This window comes from Callorhinchus milii, unplaced genomic scaffold, assembly GCF_018977255.1.
Source record: "Callorhinchus milii isolate IMCB2004 unplaced genomic scaffold, IMCB_Cmil_1.0 Scaffold2, whole genome shotgun sequence".
Lineage (NCBI taxonomy): Eukaryota > Metazoa > Chordata > Chondrichthyes > Chimaeriformes > Callorhinchidae > Callorhinchus > Callorhinchus milii.
This window is the reverse complement of record NW_024704743.1, coordinates 59,105,663-59,127,361: the sequence shown is the minus strand read 5'-3', so window position 1 is coordinate 59,127,361 and position 21,699 is coordinate 59,105,663. Positions and strand designations below refer to the sequence as shown.

Below are 21,699 nucleotides of genomic sequence, written 5' to 3'. Positions count from 1 at the left end.
TTGCCTGCTTCCGCCTTTAGTCGCTCATACAGTCTTATTCTGCCTCTATTACTGGAGTCACTCTTTCTCATGCTACTATGTCTGCCTTAATGTTCCAAATCCCTTAACCCCCCCCCCCCAACCCCCACTTCCTTTCTGGGTGACTCTGCCTATCCCTCATTATTCAGTTTTTCTTGCCTTTAGGCATTTTTTTTTGCCAGTTCCAAACTGATCTGCAGACAAACAGCTTGAGCAGGACATCCCAGCCTGGAGAGGATGTGGGATTGATATGGAAACTGGTTGGCATGAGGAATTAATTAAAATCCTCTATCCCTCCCCAAAGTACTTGCCCATTTAGAATGTCTTCCTATCCACCAATCTAATATCCAAAGAGTATTACCTCACACTTGGATCTGCCCATGTGCTTAACTGTTTTACGTTCCTTTGCAATTTTCTGTTCTCATGTTCACGATATACAGCAGTCCCAACCACGTGCGATTTGTATGCAGGGAATAATTGGTTTAATTTATGCATTGCCGAACTCATTCTTTGTAATTAACGTTGCTCTGATTGCAACTATAATATAAACATTCAGCGCTTAAGAAAAGAAGGGAAAATAAGTACAAATTATTTCCATGTGAAATGTTGATGTGTGCATCAATTAGAGAGATGAAAGCATCTGTTGAACTTACTTGATGATTAGAACCACTGAAACAGCTAGTTTTAGTTTCCCAGGATGGAACATGTAAAAAAAAGATTTTTTTTTACCTGTTCCTGAGCCAAATTATCTGAACAAACTAACATTGAAATGCCACAAAGTGCTTCACAGGTAGTAACTGTTAAGTGTAGTGAGTATTTCTAGGTAAATACAGCATCCAATTTGCACGCAGCAGAGTTCAACAAGCATATTTGAAATGAATAACCAATTTATCTGGAGGATCCCTGACTATGACACTGAAAAAACACCCTTCACTTTTTGAGGTCTTTAATATCCATCTGAACAGATGGAAAGACCTTCGTGTTAACATCTGATCCGATGGATGGCAGCTCTTGACAATGCAGTAACTGTACTGGAATGTCAGCCTAGATTGTGAACTCAATGTGGGACTTGAACTGACAACCTTCTGACCCAATGTGGGGCTTGAACCTACAACCTCTGACCCAGAGGTGAGAGTACTACTAACTAAGCCAGGCAGTTTGCAATTAATTCAGTAATAGCAGCTCAAAGTTGCTAATGGCAAATCCTACCAGTAACTCAATATGTCACAGTCATTCTGTGAAATTTGCTCTGATGTGGTAATGGTAGGTTGCAGGCTTCTCTCAAATGTGGCATATTGTCCTGTGATTACTGTGGGATGCCCCGTTAGTAACTCTTGATTTGCTGTTAAGCGCTCCGAGATGCTGCCCCGTGTGAAGCGCACTATATGAATGCAAGTTGTTCTTGTATTAATGAATCCCATTATGAGCTATTGGTTTTTCAATCTATTCTCCCCTTTTCTTAAACTCATTTAAGTACATCTGGAGTTACTCAGACAATGTGCTTAATTAGTCCATATGTCTCTGAACACAGTTGAGCTCTGGTATAACACAGTAGCTGCACATGCACAAGTCATATCCACGGCGACCTTGAGACACAGAAGTAAACCATTTTGGATTCTTCCACACTGGCTGGTGTTTTGATGTTCTGGGTATATATGATGGTGCGAGCTCCTGAGTTTGGGATATACAATAATGCAATACAATATACATTTTATATAACGCCTTTCAGGATCGGAGGATGTCTCAAAGCACTTATTTGGGGTAAGTTAATATTGGAGTCCAACCTGACTGTTCAATAACTAAACCTGTGTTCCAATGAAGCATTTTATAATGTGGTTTACTGTATTATGAATTTCTTCTACGTCATCCACCAGTTTATTTCATCTGAAAATGTGCTAGTACTGTTGCAGGTAATCTGCAGCCAATAATGCTTTGTTAAATGACGACTGTTTGTGGAACGCTGCTGCAATTGGTTGTTACCCACAAAATACACCATCACTATACTTCACAGTATATTCTGTGAAGTGCTTTGAGACATCTCAATGCCATGATAAAGCACTATATCAGATGCAACCACTATTATTATTAATTCTTCAACTGCACAACACTTACAAACCTATACACTCGTTACATCTTCCTCAGCCATATTTCTTACAATAACTTGCATTTATCTATGGAATTTAATTTGCGTGGTATGGCAATTTTAGTTTTTAGAATTTAGTTTTATGTCACTTGTCAGAAGGTCAAGAGTTTAAAAAGTAAACATGTTGTGGTGACACCATATTGAAGTCCCACCTGTCTGCCCTCAGGTGGGTGTTAAAGATCATGGCATTATTTAAAAAGAGAAGGGTGTTTCTCCCAGTCTCCGGACCACAAATCCTTCAGATACAATTCAAAATGTATGAGGCGGTGAATCACAAGGTTCATATTAGTGAATCAAATATTGAAATTGAGTGAACCAAAACAAGTCTGATAAACCAGCCATTGTATCTTGCTAAAGATTTTGTGGATCCCAACCACCACATTATACTGAGGCTCCACTGTATTAAGAATGTGTTACGATGCACGGTGGTTGAAGCAGCATCCATTTTAGGTTTTAAAAGGGAATTAGAGAAACATTTGGAAAGGAAAAATATAAAGGGTATAGGGAAAAGACAGGGAAGTGAGACCAAATTGGTAGCTCTTATATAAAGCTGATATTGGCACAATTATCTGAATTGCTTTCTGTGCTGAGAAGAGACTAAAGTTATATCAAATGGACTTGACTTCAGAATGATGCAAGAACATTTTGAAAATTTGTGGAAATCATGTTGGCTCTGTCCTGTCCTCTCCTGGAGGAGGGGTGAACAGGACCTTTCAGATGAGCAGTAAAGAATATATTGAGTGTTCATTGTATAATCACTACTGAATTGCACTAATAGTTCTGTGCATTCTACATTTTATGATATCCAGTTTTTCATTTAAACAAAGAACTTGCGATCTCCCATAGCTAGAATTGATGTGAGGAAATCCACGTCAAAGATTCCAATTCAGAAGCTTTCATATATTGCAAGTTTTTTGAGCTGTTACAATGCTGTGACATGAACAGAAATAAGCAGTCAGTATTTTCTTTCAGGTTTTGATTTGATGTATAGGAATAAATCCAATTGGTTTGAAAAATGACTACAGGGCACCAGTGTAATTAAGAAGGTGTCCTGTCATGGGGATAACTTTTGAATGTATTAATATTGAGTCTGATGACATACTGAAATACTACTTTTTTATGGATATCAATTATTATTATGATGTACAAACCTTTCTTTCTATTCGTCACTTCATGGTAATGCTGCCTAAAGCGGTTCTACAAAGTTACATCAAGCTTCTAATTGGTTTCAGTCACTGGTGAGCATTGAGAAATGTGATATCTACCATTGGTCAGTTGCTGCAATGAGTGGGAGATGAATGAGCTTCTTCAAAATGTTAATATTACAGGAAATGAGCTTCATTTTGACACTCTACAATGATTTTCATCTGTAATAAAAGTTGATTTCGCCATCAAATTTTCCAGTGAAGCTGCAATTCCTTGATGATGATTTATTTGCATTAAGACAAATACCCATTGACATGAATTGCTTATTTTCTTGGCCTATGTTTTAAAATTGTAGGTTCTTAATATTATTAAGCAGTCAATCAAATGAACAGCTCTTCAATGAAATAGTGAAATTCTTACCTGGTTAAAAGTGTATTTTTATGCAAAATAAGCGCATGTAGGGAGCTTTCCTCAATTATTACAAAAAGCAATTGATTGTGGGAAATGTAAGTCAGGCATCCTGCTTTGATTTACCCCACTATCAAGATCTCCTAAATCCTGTGAAGTCATATGGAAAGACTCGACAATGTAATGAAGCAAATGCAAGGATTATTATAATTATAAAATGTTGACTTTCAACTGAGGACATTCTTCGTTTCCTCTGCTTGTCAAAAATGACGAGAAATTTTCATAACAGATTTCATTTAAATGTATTATGAAACAGATTAGTTTAAGTCACTATTATTGATTGGCTTTGAATCTAAAACCTCCTGCAGCTTTGACATAATGGCTTACCTCATAGGAAAAATTTCAGCTGCCAACAGCGAGCAACAAAAAGTTGCATTTATGTAGCGCCCTTCATGCGAATCAGTTTCTCAGAGCACTGTAATGTATATAAATATACATTTAATTAGCTCTGAATGTTGCTTTTACAAGATAAAATTAAGTATTAAATACACCCCTCCTCCCTCCACCCATCTTGATTTCATCCCGCAGGTCGGGTGCAAACCCTTAACTTTCAGCGCTTTGGCACGTTCCTTCCGACCTGAAAGACGCTATGCAAATTTAATTTTGTTGTTGTTAGATACTGGGTTGAATTCAGCTTGTATTCTATTTTTAAATGATCAAATCGTACTCTGTGATCAGGGTTGCTGGAAAATCATTGTGCAGGAACTGCGGGAGTTTTCAGATTAATAATTGTCAGCTAACATTCAGTCAATAACTGATTCAATGTGATTGAATCTATTATCAAATGCAGTAAATTCCTGATAACTAAACACTGCAAGGGAAATGGCTCAGTGATGAGTTATCTGGAGTGGTGAGTTAGGCAAATGTATAAATACATAAATAAATGTGGCGAGATATTGACATGGCTTGATGACAAGTGGTAGTGACAAGTTAAACCAGGGTCGAGCGATCAGGAATTTAACGTATTGCAAATTTACTTCCGTTACATTTTTTTTTCTCTGAAAATCAAAGATGCTCAGGAAAACAAATTACATTGAAATGGAGTTGTGTAGTGTATTGGTTAGAGCGCTTACCTCGTTAGCAAAAGACCTGGGTTTGATTCCTGACAGGGTGAAACCTGTGGCAAGTTTCCTTACTCCACACACCTCTGTTTACCTAGCAGTAAGTAGGAACATGGTCATTAGTCGATTGGTAGATTGCTTTTCCTGGGGTAATAATCCCTTTACAAAAAAAAATTATTTGGTCACTCAATCCACTACTGTTTGTGGAACACATAAATACTCAATTTACATTACAGTATATCTTGTGAAGTGCTTTGAGACCTCTCAACAACATGATAAGGTGCTGTATCGAATGCAAGGATTATTATTACAGTATATTCTGTGAAGCGCTTTGGGACATCTTGAAGTGATAAGACACTATATCAAATGCAAGGACTGTTATTATATTATTATATTATATGTTGATGTCGTTGTGTACACATCCTGTAGTGACAATAGACTGGAAGAAACAGGAATGATCACAGGAAAAATATTCTTTTTTTTAAAAAGAAAGGTTTAACAATAAATATTAAAAACATTTCAAAAATAGTCTTGCATATGCAACTTTTTTGCCATCCTCTTTTGAAAGGAAATGCTGCAAATAGTTTTTTTATGTTGAAGATATGTCAACCGGCACAGTTTAAGCATCTTGGGATACCTGTAATTTGTTGCTGTTGTTTTAGAAATATCATTGATCAACCAGTAATATTAGAGGAACCAGTATTATCAGTGGTTGAGATAATAATCCTTAATAATCTTATATTTGATATAGCGCCTTTCAACGTCTCGAAGCACTTCACAGGAAATACTACAAAGTGAAGTGACTGTGTCATGAGTGAGCACAATTTGCTCACAGGAATGTCCCACAAACAGCCATGAAGTGAATGACCAATTTTTTTTATTTGGAGGATTGTGGGACACATTGTATAGTGTTGAATTTTTATTTTGTTCAACCAAGAATCATTCTGCTAAGGCTAGTAAACCTTTTTTTTATAATCGCACAAAAAGGCTAAAATTTGGGTCTTTGTTTTTGTTTGGTATTTTAAAGTCCAGTAATCTTCATCATGTTTGTAGAATGTGTTGATCAATGCAAGGTCTGTTATAAATAAACTTTTAAATTGGTTATACAGTCAGTGGACGTGTGACATTCTGGGCATCCCAGAAACCTGAAAGTGAAAGATGGCCATGAGATGGAGCTAAGGGGCTATAACATATTTTGCGTAGATAAGCCTGTGAAATTAAGTGGAGATGTTAATAAGTGGTAACTACATAATTTGACCAGTTATTTCTGACCTACCTGTTGCCACTTTGGATTATGGTAGACCTGCCTTGGCTTTTCCAGAGGTATTTCCTGGCAGCCAATTCGGCTCTCAGAAGACCTTGTTTTTCTTCATATCTTTCTCCTCTCCCAACTTCCTGGACTTCAGACCTTTGCAATAAACTTTTTTTTAAATTGACTACTCCTTCTGTATCTTTCTTTTGTTCATACTGTTGAGCATGTCACTGAGATTATGACTAGAGTTTGTTATTAATAGTAAATATTGACAGATCTTTTGGTTGTTGAATATAGACACTACATTTACTGGCTGAAATTAATGCACATCTGAAGATATGTAATACATTTTATATTATTACAGTAGCTTTAACCATTTTTTAAAAAGTGGCCTGTTTCAAAGCACGAGCAGAGGTAAGTGTGAGCTCATTCCTATCAATGCAGATAAGGCAATTGAACATTTTCTTTGTTAAGAGGAAATCCATATTGTATTGTCCATGAGAGTACCCGTGCTGTGCATTCCTAATGTTTCAGTTGATCTTATAAAAATAATTATTATTCTGAGAGGTATAGTTCAAGATGAAAATGCAGAAAACTCACAGACCACGATTTAAAACCTATTGTACTTCAAAACCACACATTACTTATTTTTTCCTGCTGAATTACAATTGCTGATTATTAACACGAAAGGTCAGTTTACTTCTTGCAATTTTGATTTTTCATTTTCAGAAAGCTAGGTTTATAATGTCATGGTTCAGGGGTGTACTCCTGAGAGACTGAACAGAATTAATAAATAACCATGTCTCCTGTGTTTTTTTCATGATGAATGCTCATGATAAGTCATCCATACCTCTATCAGTTCGGTTCTGGTTACCGTTAATGTTTATTCTTTATAAACATTCAAATCAAATATGTCTGAAGTTGTGGAAATACTGGTCTCCACATCTAAAATAGTTCTCCCACTTCAATAAACATAGTGATGCTTCAATAAGCAGACTTTATACTTCCAGTTAATCTGTGACTTTAAACACTGCTGTATTCTATTGTTCCCATATAACTTTGGTTGTGTTTGAAATGCTTTGCCTTTTCCTATTATTTATGTGATACATTTTTCGGCAAACCACTGAAAACCTGTTATATGGCACAGACTAAGTCCAATTCAAGGCTGTCACAATTTATTTCTTTATCTTCAATAAAAATCACTTTTTATCTTGCAAGATTTTTTTTTCTCTCCAGGGTTTAGAAATTGTAGTGTTGAAGGTTTGTTTTCCCAGTCTAAATTTTTATATAAGCGCTCGTTATAGGAGTGAATGATCTGATAGGGGGGCAAGGGAGTGGAAAGAAATACACGTCGTAGCCTTATAATAGCTGAAGATATATGGGTGAGCTTTAATTAAATTAATGTTTTTGAAAAAAATAGGAGACCATAGCAGCACATCACAAATTACCTTCTGCCACTCAGAAAAAAACTTAATTTTAGCCCTACTCTCTGCTTTCTATACTTCAACCTGTATTTTCTATACTTTCAGTGTCTTCTGCAAATCCAAATATGTAGTCTGTTCTATAAGTCAACAATAAAGCAGGAAAAAATATATTTCTGATGGTATATCGTCATTCATAATTATGTTCGGCACTGTGATTGTACTTTGGAATGTCCTCCCAATGTGAAATGTGCTATATAAATGTGTATTATATGTCCTCTGGCTCTTCAGTCTTGGGTTGCACAGGATGCATCACTGCCTCCTTAGCGTCTCTTCATAACTCTGTCATCTTAAAATCTGTTATGGAGCTCTTTCTTGGGCCTAGTCATGTCCCAAAATAGAACTAAGCAGTACAAACTCAGGAAGTCTCCGTGGGATTGCCACAACTGGTTTCTAATGTCTGTGGGGATGAGAGGCAGCCAAGATTCGTGCTTCTGATTGCTATCCAGTCATTTGTACTAGAAAGTGCCCATACTTGGATGTCTGATAGAGGACAGGATTAGACTCTACAATGATGAAGTTAAATAGCTGCCAATGTTGACTGTCTAGCTTGCATGTGAAAAATGACCAATTGAATGAGTTACAAGAGGGCATTAGATGCCTATGGAACTATATTTCAGTCACTGTTAGAAACAGAGAGGGGAGAACCATTGGTATTATCCTTCAAAATGCTTATATTTATTGACTCTAAAGTTTAAGTTTAGAGATCACATAACATAAATTGTTTTTATAAAATAACAGTAGCGCTTCTTTGGACTTTTATTCTTTGAATTTAATTATATATCCAATGTTTTATTAACCTTGCTGACTGTTGCCTTTTAAGGAGTGGTACTTTCTTATTTGGTTAACTATTTCCTTGAACTTTTTTTTCTAACACATTGTAAAATGCTGGTGAGGTAAAATGCAGTGTGATGGCAGAATGTTAAGACTCCCTGGCTAGGATGCCAATTCTGACATTTTATTACTTGGAGCTTGTGAGCTACATTCTTAACTTAAGTTTTAGATTAAATACAAAGCCAAGGTTTCTAGAGTACTAAATCAGAAATCCATTAGCCCTGGTGCCAGCATCCTCTTCTTGTGCTATGATTTTGATTAGTGGTCACTGCTTGTTTTGACCTGCTATCACTAGCTGTAATTCATGCCATTTATAGTTCTTTAACCCAATTCTCCTATATGACACTGCAACCCAACGTCTAATTTATTGCTGTCAGGAATCTAGAGGCTTTATACCAACAAGACACCTTCCAAGTTTTGGTTAAATGAAGGTTTTGTTTATTAAGGAGAAACTTTGATTATAAATAAGACCCACCTTGTTTGCTACAATACTACTCCATAATATATGAAGTTAATTTTCTTCAGACAATATATTGTAAATGGTTTCAGTTGGATAGGAACTAAACGGATATACAAAATTTACACATAAGTAGACAAGACTGGATATTCTTAATTTGGGCAGTTTTTAAAATGTGCTTTTGAGTGATATTACAGTGAATTAAATACAAACCAGAGTTTCAGGCTTCCGATTTCCAATGCTGCTTTTGCTTTTCTGCCACCCAAATTCTACCATTAAGAATCCTGAAAACATTTGGATTGATCAATCTGAAGCTCAAGGCCTTAAAAGTTCATCCTTTTATTTGTGAAATGTATATGTTGCAAGTGCTGTAAGGAGTGTTCAGTGTAAGCATAAACTTCTCAATTAGTAGCTGATAGGCTCCTGTGGTGGTCTAAAGTGATGACCTATATATCCCTGCATCACTACTCTAATGGCATTTACTGGTCTCATTTTCAGATTTATTTGATAATAAAGTCTACTGCATTTACAACAAGTCAATAAATTCAAAATTGAATCTTCTGCTCCTTTTATGTTTGCTTGAACTATGGACTTGGATCTTTACTAGTGTATCTCTATCCGTTTGATGATGTTCGGGGTGAGTCGGGGTTTGGTTGATGTTAGGTTTCGCAGAAGGCCATGGTGATCCAGGTTTTATATTTAACCAAACACTATCAGGGAAAAAAGTAACTTAGATGTCTCTGCTTACTTTTTCCTAATGACAGTACAATTAAGATTGAAATTCACATGAGGAATTATAGACCTAACTCCATATCATATCGCTGAGTGGAATGCTACACCAGCACACTATCTTCAGTACTCTAATTGTATTAACTAAGAAGTTGCAGCTGTTAGCATTTCTGTCCCCCTACACATTTTTCCATCTTTATAGCAGATTTTAAAATCTACCAAATGTACTGGTTCATAAAAGTACAACAATAGTACAGTAAACAAAGTGATCCTCAGGGAAGCGGCATCTTTAATGATTTCTTGTTGTCGAAAAAGTGCCTTGTTATGTAAAACTGTTTTCCTCAGAGAACTCCATATACATTACACGGACACAAGAGATCTCAACTCTGACTAGATCGCTTCGGAGTCAAGGTCTCACAAGTCACCCCACCGTCAACAGCCAGGCCTTCAGCCACAACGTCCCTACACTGTGGAACTTCTTTCCTCCTGAAATCTTACCCATTTGACCAAGGTCACTACTTCCTCACCACTCCTTCCTGGTTTCTGGCAGAGTTTCTGTGAAGCACTTTTAGATATTACCCTACGTGAAAGGCGTTATATAAATATAAGTTGTTTAATGCTCGCTCACTCTTACTTTTGCAGAGAAAGTCATGGAATGTCAGTGAGACACATGGCTCTTACAATGTGAAAGTACTCTATTCCTTGTTAAACTAAACAGTTTCACACCACTTTCAAAACTGGAATAATCACACCACTCAGTAAAATTCCATGAACTCAATGCAAGAACACAATTGAACAGTCAAGGGGAAGGCAAAAAATCTGGGATTGCAAGCACGTAGTGAGTGAAAGAAAATGTTTACATAGGAAATGTCCAAAGACAAAGGAATCAGAGAAAGGTAAGAGATAAACAGTGGTGGAATGTCAAAGAACAGCAGAAACCTAAACTGCTTGGAGATGTCAAAGGCTGTCAAAGGATGATCAAACACCAATAGTGGGACAGAAGACAGGGTGTGAGGATCGTAAGCTAAATATCAGTATATATTGGTAAAATACTTCTATACTTACAAGAGTAAAGAACATTATTCAAACATTGTTATTGTCTCCACTTTATTCTCCTTGGTTTATTTAAATTAGTTCAGACAGGAAAGTACCCAGGCAAAAGATTCATGCACTGGAGTCAGTACAAGAATCATTAACATGATGATTGCATCTAACCCTAAAAATGTTTCCATTTCAATGTGAACAAATCATTAAAAATAACTTTGAGCTTTGTTAAACCCTTTGAGACTTTTCAATGTTATAATTGCTATATCAAAAGCAGGGATTGTTGCAGTAGAATGCTAGTTATCTTTGTTTCTGTTTATCCACATTGGGCTCCAATGCAAAAGTAAATGTAAGACTGCAATATTGCAAAAAAAAATCCAATTGTATGTATGCATGCAAGGTTACGAAGGAGGCAATTTACCTGTGCAGCGCAATCCTCCCGCACAACTACATACATATACACAATTAAATTATTTGCCAGTATCCATGAAGGTAAGCGTTTATATATTTTATGTGCAGTGAGGATTAGAATTGTAGAGATTTAAACAGAAAGAAAGGGCTTGAAATTGTGTGTGTGTGTGTGTGAGAGAAATTGAGCCAGAGATTGTGAGAGGCTATCACTGAACATTTTTTTAGTTCACACTGTAACCAAGTTGCATTTTTCCTGATGTCCAAATATCTACAATGTTTGTTTATCTACAAAGGGTCCTGTTCCAATTAGTGCAGTGGCTTTCTTCTGTTTTATGAATCTGTGAAGCTCTTTGAGATATTTTGGCATTGTACATGATGTATCAAATACAAGGATTATTGTTACCATTACAACATATAAAAATAAATTGTCTGCGCTCCATATTCCCACTTCTCTCTTCAGCATGATGCAATAGCACTCGCTGAACATATGACTTTGCAGTATTTCCTCCAATCTTGACAGTTGTGCCAAGTTTACTGACAGTAGCTTTGCTTGTCTTCCATAATCGGTTAAAGTGTAAGTGTCATCCTAAAAGGAATAGTGTACATTTATCTTAGCATCTTTCACATCGCAAATATTCCTGGCTGGGCAGCTGAGCTGGGGGTGGGAATTGACTGGGTGAGGGAGGGAAAAATGATCAAAGATGTACATCTTGAATGGTTATTATTTTAATGGTTAGTTAATGGTAATCTTGGTAGTGTATGATTTATTTTTATTCAAAAGTCTGCCATGAAACTTTCAAATTCTATATGTTCTGTATCAATTAATACCTATTGCACAGATTTAATAGGAGAAACCTCATCAAGCTATTTAATTTGTGAATAAGTTCTGTTAATATTAAAGTAGCTTTGAAAAACAAACTTAGTTTCTTTTTATTGTAGTTTTATCAGTCTATAGATTAAATTTCACTTCAGCCGCAAGGGACACAAAGACGTTTTCTAACTAGAAGTTGTTTGATTGTACAAATTCAAACCATTTGGGGATTTGTTAATGATTCACCAATGGTTGATCCATACCTATAACCTTTAACCTGTACCTACACCTATAACTTGATCTTGAGATGGGAATATCTTGGTCCCTTCACCAGAGTGGAGTGCGCAGAGGCTGCCCCTCCACAAGGGCCGAGTGTATTGCCCTTCCCCTTGTGGAGGGGGCAGTCTTTGCAGCCTTTGTTACAAATGGGGAAAGAGGAGAGAATGGGAATAGAGCATTTGCAGGGGAGCAACGCCAGCACAGATACGAAGGGTTGATTCCTCCTTTGCTGTAAACAATCTAGGATTCTGTGAGTTAGCACAATGTAGTACCAATTAAAAATGGAATTAGAGATTGTTGAGAGGAAGGAAACATTAGTTGAATTCCCCCTTGGGGCTCCCTGCAGCTCCCCTGCAGACTTGCCATGTAATAGAACACAAAATACTGCAGATGCTGGAGATCTGAAAACGAAAACAGAAGTCGCTGGGAACGCTCATCAGGTCAGGCAGCATCTATGGAGACAAGAAAGTGAGCCAATGTTTTCAGGCCCACGACCCTTTGTCAGAACGGTCGTGGACGAAGGTTCTGACGAAGCGTCGAGAACCAGAAACGTTAACTCACTTTCCTTTCTCCATAGATGCTGCCTGACCTGCTGAGCCTTCCCAGCGACTTCTGTTTTTGTTGTCATGTAATAGCATTGGCTTGGCCATGGAGATATTTGCAGTAATCCTCTTGGCTGAAGTCCAGGCACAGTGTTTAAGAAGTTACAAAGGGTGAGAAAATGGGAATCAAATCTGTTGTTGTAAGTTGAATTTTCTGTGTAATAGATGTCTCTTGCCTTAATATGAACCATTTTATAAAATGGTTTGTTTTATATACAAATTTGCATACCAGTCTTGTGATGGAGCATGAAACTCTTTAAGTGACCCACTTAAACCAATCTTGTAACACGAAGGTTTCAGATCTGGTGTAAATCACAAGATTTTAACCAGTTCCTTAAAAATCTGGCTTACATGATAAAAAATCCCTTCACATAGATATATGTATATGAGTTTTATTTTATCGTAAAATAATCTACCAAAGCCTCTACAAGGAATAATATTTATAAATATACATATATTATACATATCATTCCATGACATCATTCCACAAGTCTTGTAGCTCAGTGGTTAGAGCACTCGCCTTGCAAGCGAGACACCTGGGTTCAATTCCAGACAGGGCGAAACCTTGGGCAAGTTTCCTTACTCCACACGCCTGATAATAATCCCTCCAAAACAAAACAATAATAAATTGGTCATTTTCAATCTACAACTGTTTGTGGGAGACTGCTGTGTGCAATTGGCTGCCACATTTCGCCCACAAATATACGATCAATTCACTTTACAGTATATTCTGTGAAACGCTTTGAGACGTCGAGAAGACGTGAAAAACACTACATCAAATGCAAGGATTGTTGTTTTTTGTGGGACACCGCATTTCGCCTACAAAATATACAGTTAATTCAATCTACAGTATTCTGTGAAGCACTTTGAGATGTCTCAATGACATGATAAGGCGCTATATAAAATGCAAGGATTATTATTGTTATTTATTTAAAAATCTATACAGTAGATGGTATAAAAACAGGATCCAGCTGGAGATAACTAGCCAGAAGTTTTCACAACTTACCCTAATAAATTGGTTGGGGCACTTAAAGAGAGATTGTGTTGGGGCATAAAAAGGAAAGAAAATAGACAAAATAATAGCATTCTTCAGCAGGCCTGACAAATGATAGTTTAACTCTGCATTTAAACTTACGCGTACAAGACATGCCAGCAGCCACAAGGTGTTCCATCAGCAGAAGTAGTGGTTTATGAAGCTTTTGCTACTTGTTGGTCTTCGTTTTTGATAATTAGAGAATGTTGAGACAGTTACAGCTCTTGTGTTCATAGCGTAAATGTTAGGCCTAGACTATAAATGTCAACCCTATGGTGCTGCTCATCAACAACAACAACAACAAGATTCCATTTATTGAGCGCCTTTCATGTCGGGAGGACATCCCAAGGCGCTGTACAGTTGGGTCAGGACCCGAGCAGTGGGGAAATGGTCAGGGTGAGGGGAGGGAAGGGAGGGAGCGAGGAGGGGGTAGAGAGTCGAGAGGGGAGCTGAAGGCACGGTCAAAGAGAAAGGTCTTGAGACCGGCCTTGAAGGAGGAAAGGGAGGAAGCGGTGAAGGCACTGAGGGATAGAGTTCCAGAGCCTCGGGGCTGAGAGGCTGAAGGCCCGACCACCGATGGTAGGGCGGTTGGGGCGGGGGACGTGGAGCAGACCGGAGCCAGAGGAACGGAGGGTACGGGCAGGTAGGTAGGGGGATAGTAGGTCGGAGAGGTAGGAGGGAGCGAGGCCATGAATGGCCTTGTAGGTGAGGATGAGGATCTTGAATTCGATCCTCTGGGGGATGGGGAGCCAGTGGAGGCGAGCGAGGGTGGGAGTGATGTGGTCCCGAAGCCTGGTGCGGGACAGTACACGAGCTGCAGAGTTCTGAATGACCTGCAGCTTGTGGAGGGAGGTGCTGTCAGTTTCTAAGAAAACTGATAACTTGGCCTCTTCTTTCATTATAGTAACTTGTCATCAAATCTGCTGGTATTCACGGTTGTGAATTGTGCAGTGCCCAGAAGCAAGAGATTTGTAGTCTATGTCAAGCTGGACTACAAGTGGAAATTTCCATTCATATTTTGTGGCGCTCAGTAGTTTTGTCTAGAAACGGATGAGGTTTCATGTGTATCAGACAAACAGCTGACCAGCAGAAAGCTGCACTATAAAATTCTGTCAGTCAGTGCATGTAGGCATTGTAGGACGCTAAAGTTAGACACCAAGATGATAAGAAAACCAGAGTTTTCTTAATGATTTAAATTCTTCTTCCAGCTTTGCCACAGATTTTTCCGAGTGTGAAATTGCGTGTGCTTATGAAGCCTAGAAACTAATGCTTGAAGTGCTATTCTTATAGCGTAAAAAGTGGTTATTTTCAATAGATGTGTCGACTTGGTGTTTTCAGTATTCTTGTGAAGTGTAGCATGGAAGTTCTGGTTATGCACCAGAGACATACTATATCACTCTCTCTGTTGAGAATATCTTTGAGGTATGAACACATTGTGGTGAATGTTGGCAAGTTATTCAACTATGGGTCTGTGGTTAAGATTCACACTGACAGTAGTTCAGTCAACTGAGTTATTAAGCAAACCCATTTTATTATTTGTTAGACCTTTTATTTACAGTGTGCTTTAAAAATAATGTAGTATGCATTATTGGAAAGTTCTCAAATCAAGCAAATGAATCCTTTGATGCTGCTGTTATTTAGTAGAATTGTATCTCCATTTGTAGGGCTAGGCTTGACAGCAGCATATCTGATATTGGCTATCTTTATAAACAGGTTTCAACTATTCCTTAAAATGCAAAATACTGCAGATGCTGGAAATCTGAAATAAAAACAGAAGTCGCTGGGAATACTCAGCTTGTCAGGTAGTATCTATGGAGAAAGGAAAGTGGGTCAACGTCTGACGAAGGATCACGGACCCAGAAGGTTGACCCACTTTCTTTTCTCCATAGATGCTGCTTGACCTGCTGAGTGTTCCCAGGGATCTCTGTTTTTGTTTCAACTTTTCCTTGTGTGCTGTTAGATGGAGCACTTGCTGCATCACCCATGCCTCAATCACATGTTCGTGAAAGGTGAACTGGGCCAGGCGGTGGGGGCTCCTCCCCTGTATCATGATCTTATCAGCTAACATAATAATAATCCTTGCATTTGATATAGTGCCTTATCACGTCTTTGAGACGTCTCAAACCGCTTCACAGAATATACTGTAAAGTGAATTTACTGAATGTAAATGTGAGCAAAACACTGAAGCCAATTGCACACAGAATGTCCCACAAGCAGTCGTGGATTGAGTGACCAAATTATTATTATTATTTTTTTGAAGGGATTATTACCCCCCAAAATGCAATCCGCAAATCAACTAATAACTAAGTTCCTATTACGCTAGGTAAACAGAGGCTTGTGGAGTAAGGAAACTTGCCCAACGGTTTGCTCTGCCCAGGAATCAAACCCAGGTCCTCTCTCTTGCGAGGCGAATGCTCTACCACAAAGATATAGGACTCCTGTAGCTTTGTGGTTAGAGCCCTCCCCCTTGCTGGTCAGGTAAAAACAATTCTGAATACAAATATACATTTTGAATTTAATGTCCCCTATAATGGGAAGTAAGGTGTATGGTAGTTTCAATTCTAGACTTTATTTCCATGTACGTTTCCATTTATTTCCATTTATGTGTGGAAGAAGTGACTAATGAGACCGGTTATGTATTGCTTGTATATCTGACATGCCAAGACTCAAGTTTTTAATCTGTCTTCTTTCCCATTTATCACAAATGTTTGTTTTCTACTCAAAAGAATGATCTGAGTCAAAGCGAGATTGATCACCAAATTGAAACTGGAATAAAATTCTCCATTTGCTGTATTTGATGCATGAATAAGCACAATGCAGTCTCCAGAACTGTCCTTAATTTTTAGTTTATATAGTATTCCATATCAAACTGAGCATATTTTATAGTTTCTGAATGTTTATATCATCTAAACCACCAATTATTGCTGCCAATGTAGACACAGCGATATGTATCTTGATTTGGCAGCTGATCCATTTGTGAAAAAAACCTAATTCTGGCAACGGAAATGGATGATTGGGCAACTTGACATGCTAAATATTCTTACAGTCTGGGTGTTTCCTCCTCAGGATTTGCTGTATTTCTACAATGTACATCACTTAATTCATAAATGGTGGATTTTTTGAAAAATGACACCACATAAGTAATCTCTGGGCTTCCTGTACCATTTAATAGTGCATATGACGCTGCGCTGTGTGAGGGTGCTACATAAATGCATGTTGTAGTTATGAGTGGACAAAGCAAGTTTAATTAAGTGACTTATCAAATGCAAGGATTATTATTATTAAGTATTTTTGGTTGTTCTTTCAAAATTCTAAAATGTATAATGGGAAATGGGACTGGAAATGACCATTGAGGTCTGCCTGCCCATCTTCTACATTGAATCAAAGCAGTTTTCAGGACCATAGACATAGAAACTAACAATAAAAATTGGTTTGAAATTATTAATTTTAAATGACTATACTGTCCAAGCCGCAACCACTTTTCCTTGTAATCCGTTCCTGCTGTTGAATGCCCTCTATGTAAATAAGTACTTTCTGGTGTCTTATCCTACAATTGCTATCTATAGCTGTTCATTTTTTAAATGCTCTCAAACGACCACAGGTGTTAACTTGCTACAAGGAAGCATAAAGGAATTGCCGAATGAAAGCTTCTTCTTGTCCCATTTCAATTCCCTTCTCTCTTGCCTGGCCTCTGCTTGTTGTTTGCTCAAAGTAGAGCAGGGCATGGCACCTCCTATTAGGAACTCAGGGGAGTAGAGGTTTGAACATGTGCCACATGCCTGGGATGCTATCTGCATGTTGCTCCATCATACTACTCCATAAGAATCTATTTAGATTATAAAGAATTAAGATTAATTACCCTTTTTGCTTTGTCCATTACCTTTGCTGTGTATTTTTGAAAAACTATTTTCATTTGAGCAGCGAGGTGATCTCATCCTTGGCACAAGGAGTTACCAAGCAATAGAACGAGAGAGGTGAAATAACATTAGTGAGAGCATTAACTCAAGTGGTTTAGCATCAGATATCTATCTTCAACTCTCTCATATGTCAAGCCATGTAAAACTTTCAAGGTAGTGGCTCATTAAAGTCATCAGCAGTCACTGATCAAATAAAATTATTACCAGATTGTACCAAAATGAACAAAGCCAAACAAAAGTTAAGTAGTTGTAAATCTCTGAATATAAAGGAGTATCCTGATTGCAAAACTGTACATTATGTAGCTTCACATCCAGGGCAAAACAAAATATCTCTTTCCAAATATGTTTTTAAAACAAATCAGATGATTGTGTTTTTTCAGGGCACATAGGGGAAGGAGGAGTGTTTGTTTTTTGTTTGCTATTTTTGTAACCAGGATCTTGCGATTTGGAGATTGTTTTAAAATGCTTTCTTTTTTCTCAATTTTCTCAACATTAGTCTTTTTCAGGTCACCTACATTAGTGGGCAGATAAGCTGTTTTCATGTCTGTGTCAAACCCATTTAAGCTTTATTTTGGTAAAATTACAAGGGATTCCATACAAGAAAACTGACTGGTGGTTGGAACCTGGCAAAATAGGAAGTACAGTATTAAATGTACCTTTAATTATCTTGGACCTAACAAAATAGTGGTAATAGTGAGTGTAGGCCTGCAATCCCCACATGAATTTGCCATTTTGGAAATGCTAAGCAGAGCCACATTGGGCCATTCTCCTACGTTTGCTGGGGGGAAGCCATAAGAAGTGTGAGGACAGAGGCATGTTGTTCAGGTGTTCACTCAGTCAGTGTTTGGTACATGGTGGAGCAAACCTGAAAGGAGGAGAAAAAAACATAACAGACGAAATATTTTAAAGTTATCTTGATCCAAAATTGTTTCTTCACACATTTTATATAAATAGAATAAACAGGAGTGAAATTTACAAAACTTGCAAGGAAGACCTTTATAATCTATTAACTTGTGTATTCTATTGCTGTTATATACCTTTTGTTTGTATCTAGAGCCATTGGGCAAGATACTTTGCTTGTCATTAAATGTAATAGTTTGTGCGCTTACAACCGTTTTCCATTATACCTGCACATCATCAAGTGGGCACACATCATCAAAGTCTGAACGTTGACCAGTGTAATATCAGCCCTATTGTTGAACGTTGTTCATCACCACTCTGATATTTTTAAAGTCTTTTGCAATGGAGAAGTATCTGTATATTGCTTGCAGTTTAAGCAAATACTTTGTGCAAAATAAGCGTAATCCATGTATTTATCAGGATTTTGTTTTGGCACTTCCGAACCTTAGTTCAACCAGAATCCTTCTTGGTATTTCAAGACTAATGGTGTAATATAGGTGGAAAAACCCTTTAGATGTTCTTTGGAGTACGGTTGGATTGCAGTAGGCCTATCCACATGAGGCCTCCTTTTACAGATTAGCTATTCCTGGTGTAGCTGCTCATTTTACAATGATATTTGCTTTTACTGCAGTATGTTTTATCCTTCTTAAAAGTCATTCTATCCAGTGGCAACTCCTGCCTCATTCCACTGGAAAAAGAAGGCCAGATGATCCAAATACGTTGTATGTTTTACCTCCTGCTTTTGCCAAGGTCGGAATGTGCTTCTGTAGTTTTATTGATACTAATGTTTGGTATGCCTGTTATTTTATTGATACTAATGTGTGGTATACTCATTATTTTGCATAAGCCTTTATTACTGCAATGAGAGAAGAGAAATGTAATTATTAATCCAACTTTTATATATTTTTACCATATATAGACCTCATAAATTATAAAACTAGCATCTGAACTACATGACTCCATTAAAAAGTGAGGAAAGTTGGTGAATAGTAGAGGTGTTGTTCCGCTTGTTTCTAAGTGTCTCAACATTTTGATAATCAAAGCTGGTTGCTTCATTTAAGGTTTACTACACAGTGTTCTATAGTGTAGGACCTATGAAATGTCATGTTACTTTGTCACCCAAACCTGCATACAGTAAATGCATTGTGGGTCAAGATTTAAGTTTTCAGCTACAACGAATGTTTAAGTTGCTTCCATGAATGAGCACATTTTTATTTTTTTTCATTTTTTTCCCTTTAAGATTCCTGTAGAGGACTTGTAGAGTCCTGTAGCGTATTGGTTAGAGCACTCGCCTCACAAGCGAGAGGACCTGGGTCTGAATCCTGGGTAAGGCAAAGCCTGAGGCAAGTTTCCTTATTTCACAATCCTCTGTTTACCTAGCAGTAAGTCGATTGGGGCGGATCGCTTTCCGAGGACAATAATCCCTCCCAAAAAAATTGGTCACTGAATCTACGGCTGTTTGTGGGACACTGCTGTGTGCAGTTGGCTGGTGTGATAAGGCGCTATATCAAATGCAAGTATTATTATAATCTACGACATCAAGGTGCAGTATGTTAGGGCTCCAACATACTGAGCTGCCCATGTTTGCGCTTTATAGTAATTTTCAGCAGCATAATTCTTTTTTAAAAAATTATAGTTTTCAGTGTTCTGTAAATTCAAGCTCAATAAATCAATCATCTGAAAAAAAAATACCAACTGAATCATGTGTGCTGGCGTTATTCCAGTGAGGTCATAACAAATTCAGACAGCTCCCACAGCAATAACAAAAAAGAAAATATTTGACTTTATATTCATGTGTCTGACCACAGAACGAGGAAGTTGGAAACTTCAGTGGTACGTCGGTGGTATGTCAGGCCTATTCTTATTCACTTGTTGCATCTTCTCTGAGCTCCTTGTGAAATTTGAACACAGTTCCCTCAGAAGTTCCCATCAGCTATAACCAGCAGGGTTAGGGGAAACATATTAGTTTGGAACTGCCCTAGATTCCACAGAATGCCCACATTTAAATTTAATGAACTACAACTCCTCAAGTTCAAGTTGAACACAAAAGAATCTATCAAAAAGATTGATTATTTTGAAGTCTCAGTCTCCACCATTGTCAATTGCCATGTCCAAATTTAGTTGTAACTCAGAGATGATTAACCAACAACTTAATGCTAAACATTGTTTTAGCTTTATAAAATGGCTGTTTCTGTTTACAATATCGATGATACCATATTCAAAATTAGTATTGTTTCAATATGTGATTTACTATTTAGTTCACTGTGCAAAATGTTCACCTTAATTTGTAATATTGTGGTCAGAAGCACGAGGGCCCTGCATTACTGGCACATATTTGCTGATGAAAATCCTATTTAGAAGATCTAGTTGTGCACTGAGTGAATAAATATGGCTGTTTATGTGGTTTAACGTCAGTATGTGTTTTTTTCATTACTGTACTTTATGTTATTTATTGAGATAAATTGCTCTGTAGATTTCACTAAAATATGCGTTCTGCCAAAATAAGCAACAGAATATTACTGTCACTGGTCATCCGATTATAATTTGATTTGGTTACAGGAGAAACAGTGAGTGAGCGGGAACAGGAGAAGACCAGCTTGGAATTTGGACGAGGGACAAGCACACACGGGCAGCTGCCGCAGGTACAAGACATTAAATGCATAATGATGCTGGTTTGCATTCTATTTACAATTGACAAGGGGGCATGACACAGCAAGGCTCCTGTACAAAATGGGGCTATAAACTCCAGGTCTTTTTTATTGCTGTATCTATTTGAGAATTCTGTTTTTCTACATTCATCTAACGTATTTAATATAAATGTCATATATGCAAAGTAAAACTGAATAAGTATGGATCAGGCCCATTTGAATTTATCTGGTATTGTATGTAAGGCAGTTGTTTAATATTTATGCCTGCTTCTGTGTTTAAGCAATCAGCTGGGTCAATTTCCACATTTTAAATATTCATGTCTCAAAATGCTTTCTTCTTCCTTCCCTTCCCCCCAACCAACCACTTTACCACATGCTTTTAGAGAAACCCTTTATGTGTAGAATTATCCTTTTATTTAAAAAGTCTCCTGTAAAATCTGAACTTTAAATCCCATCTCACATTTG

The 21,699-nt window shown here is 37.5% G+C and overlaps 1 protein-coding gene across 1 annotated transcript in view; it reads left to right on the top strand.

Annotated features, from left to right (window-relative positions):
- umad1 (UBAP1-MVB12-associated (UMA) domain containing 1) overlaps positions 1 to 21,699 on the top strand; it is a 56,924-nt gene that overhangs the window by 19,291 nt on the left and 15,934 nt on the right. The window contains exon 3 of the mRNA XM_042332332.1: positions 21,146 to 21,228. Within this exon, the coding sequence (XP_042188266.1) occupies positions 21,146 to 21,228 (83 nt within the window). The remainder of the gene's footprint in view (positions 1 to 21,145; positions 21,229 to 21,699) is intronic.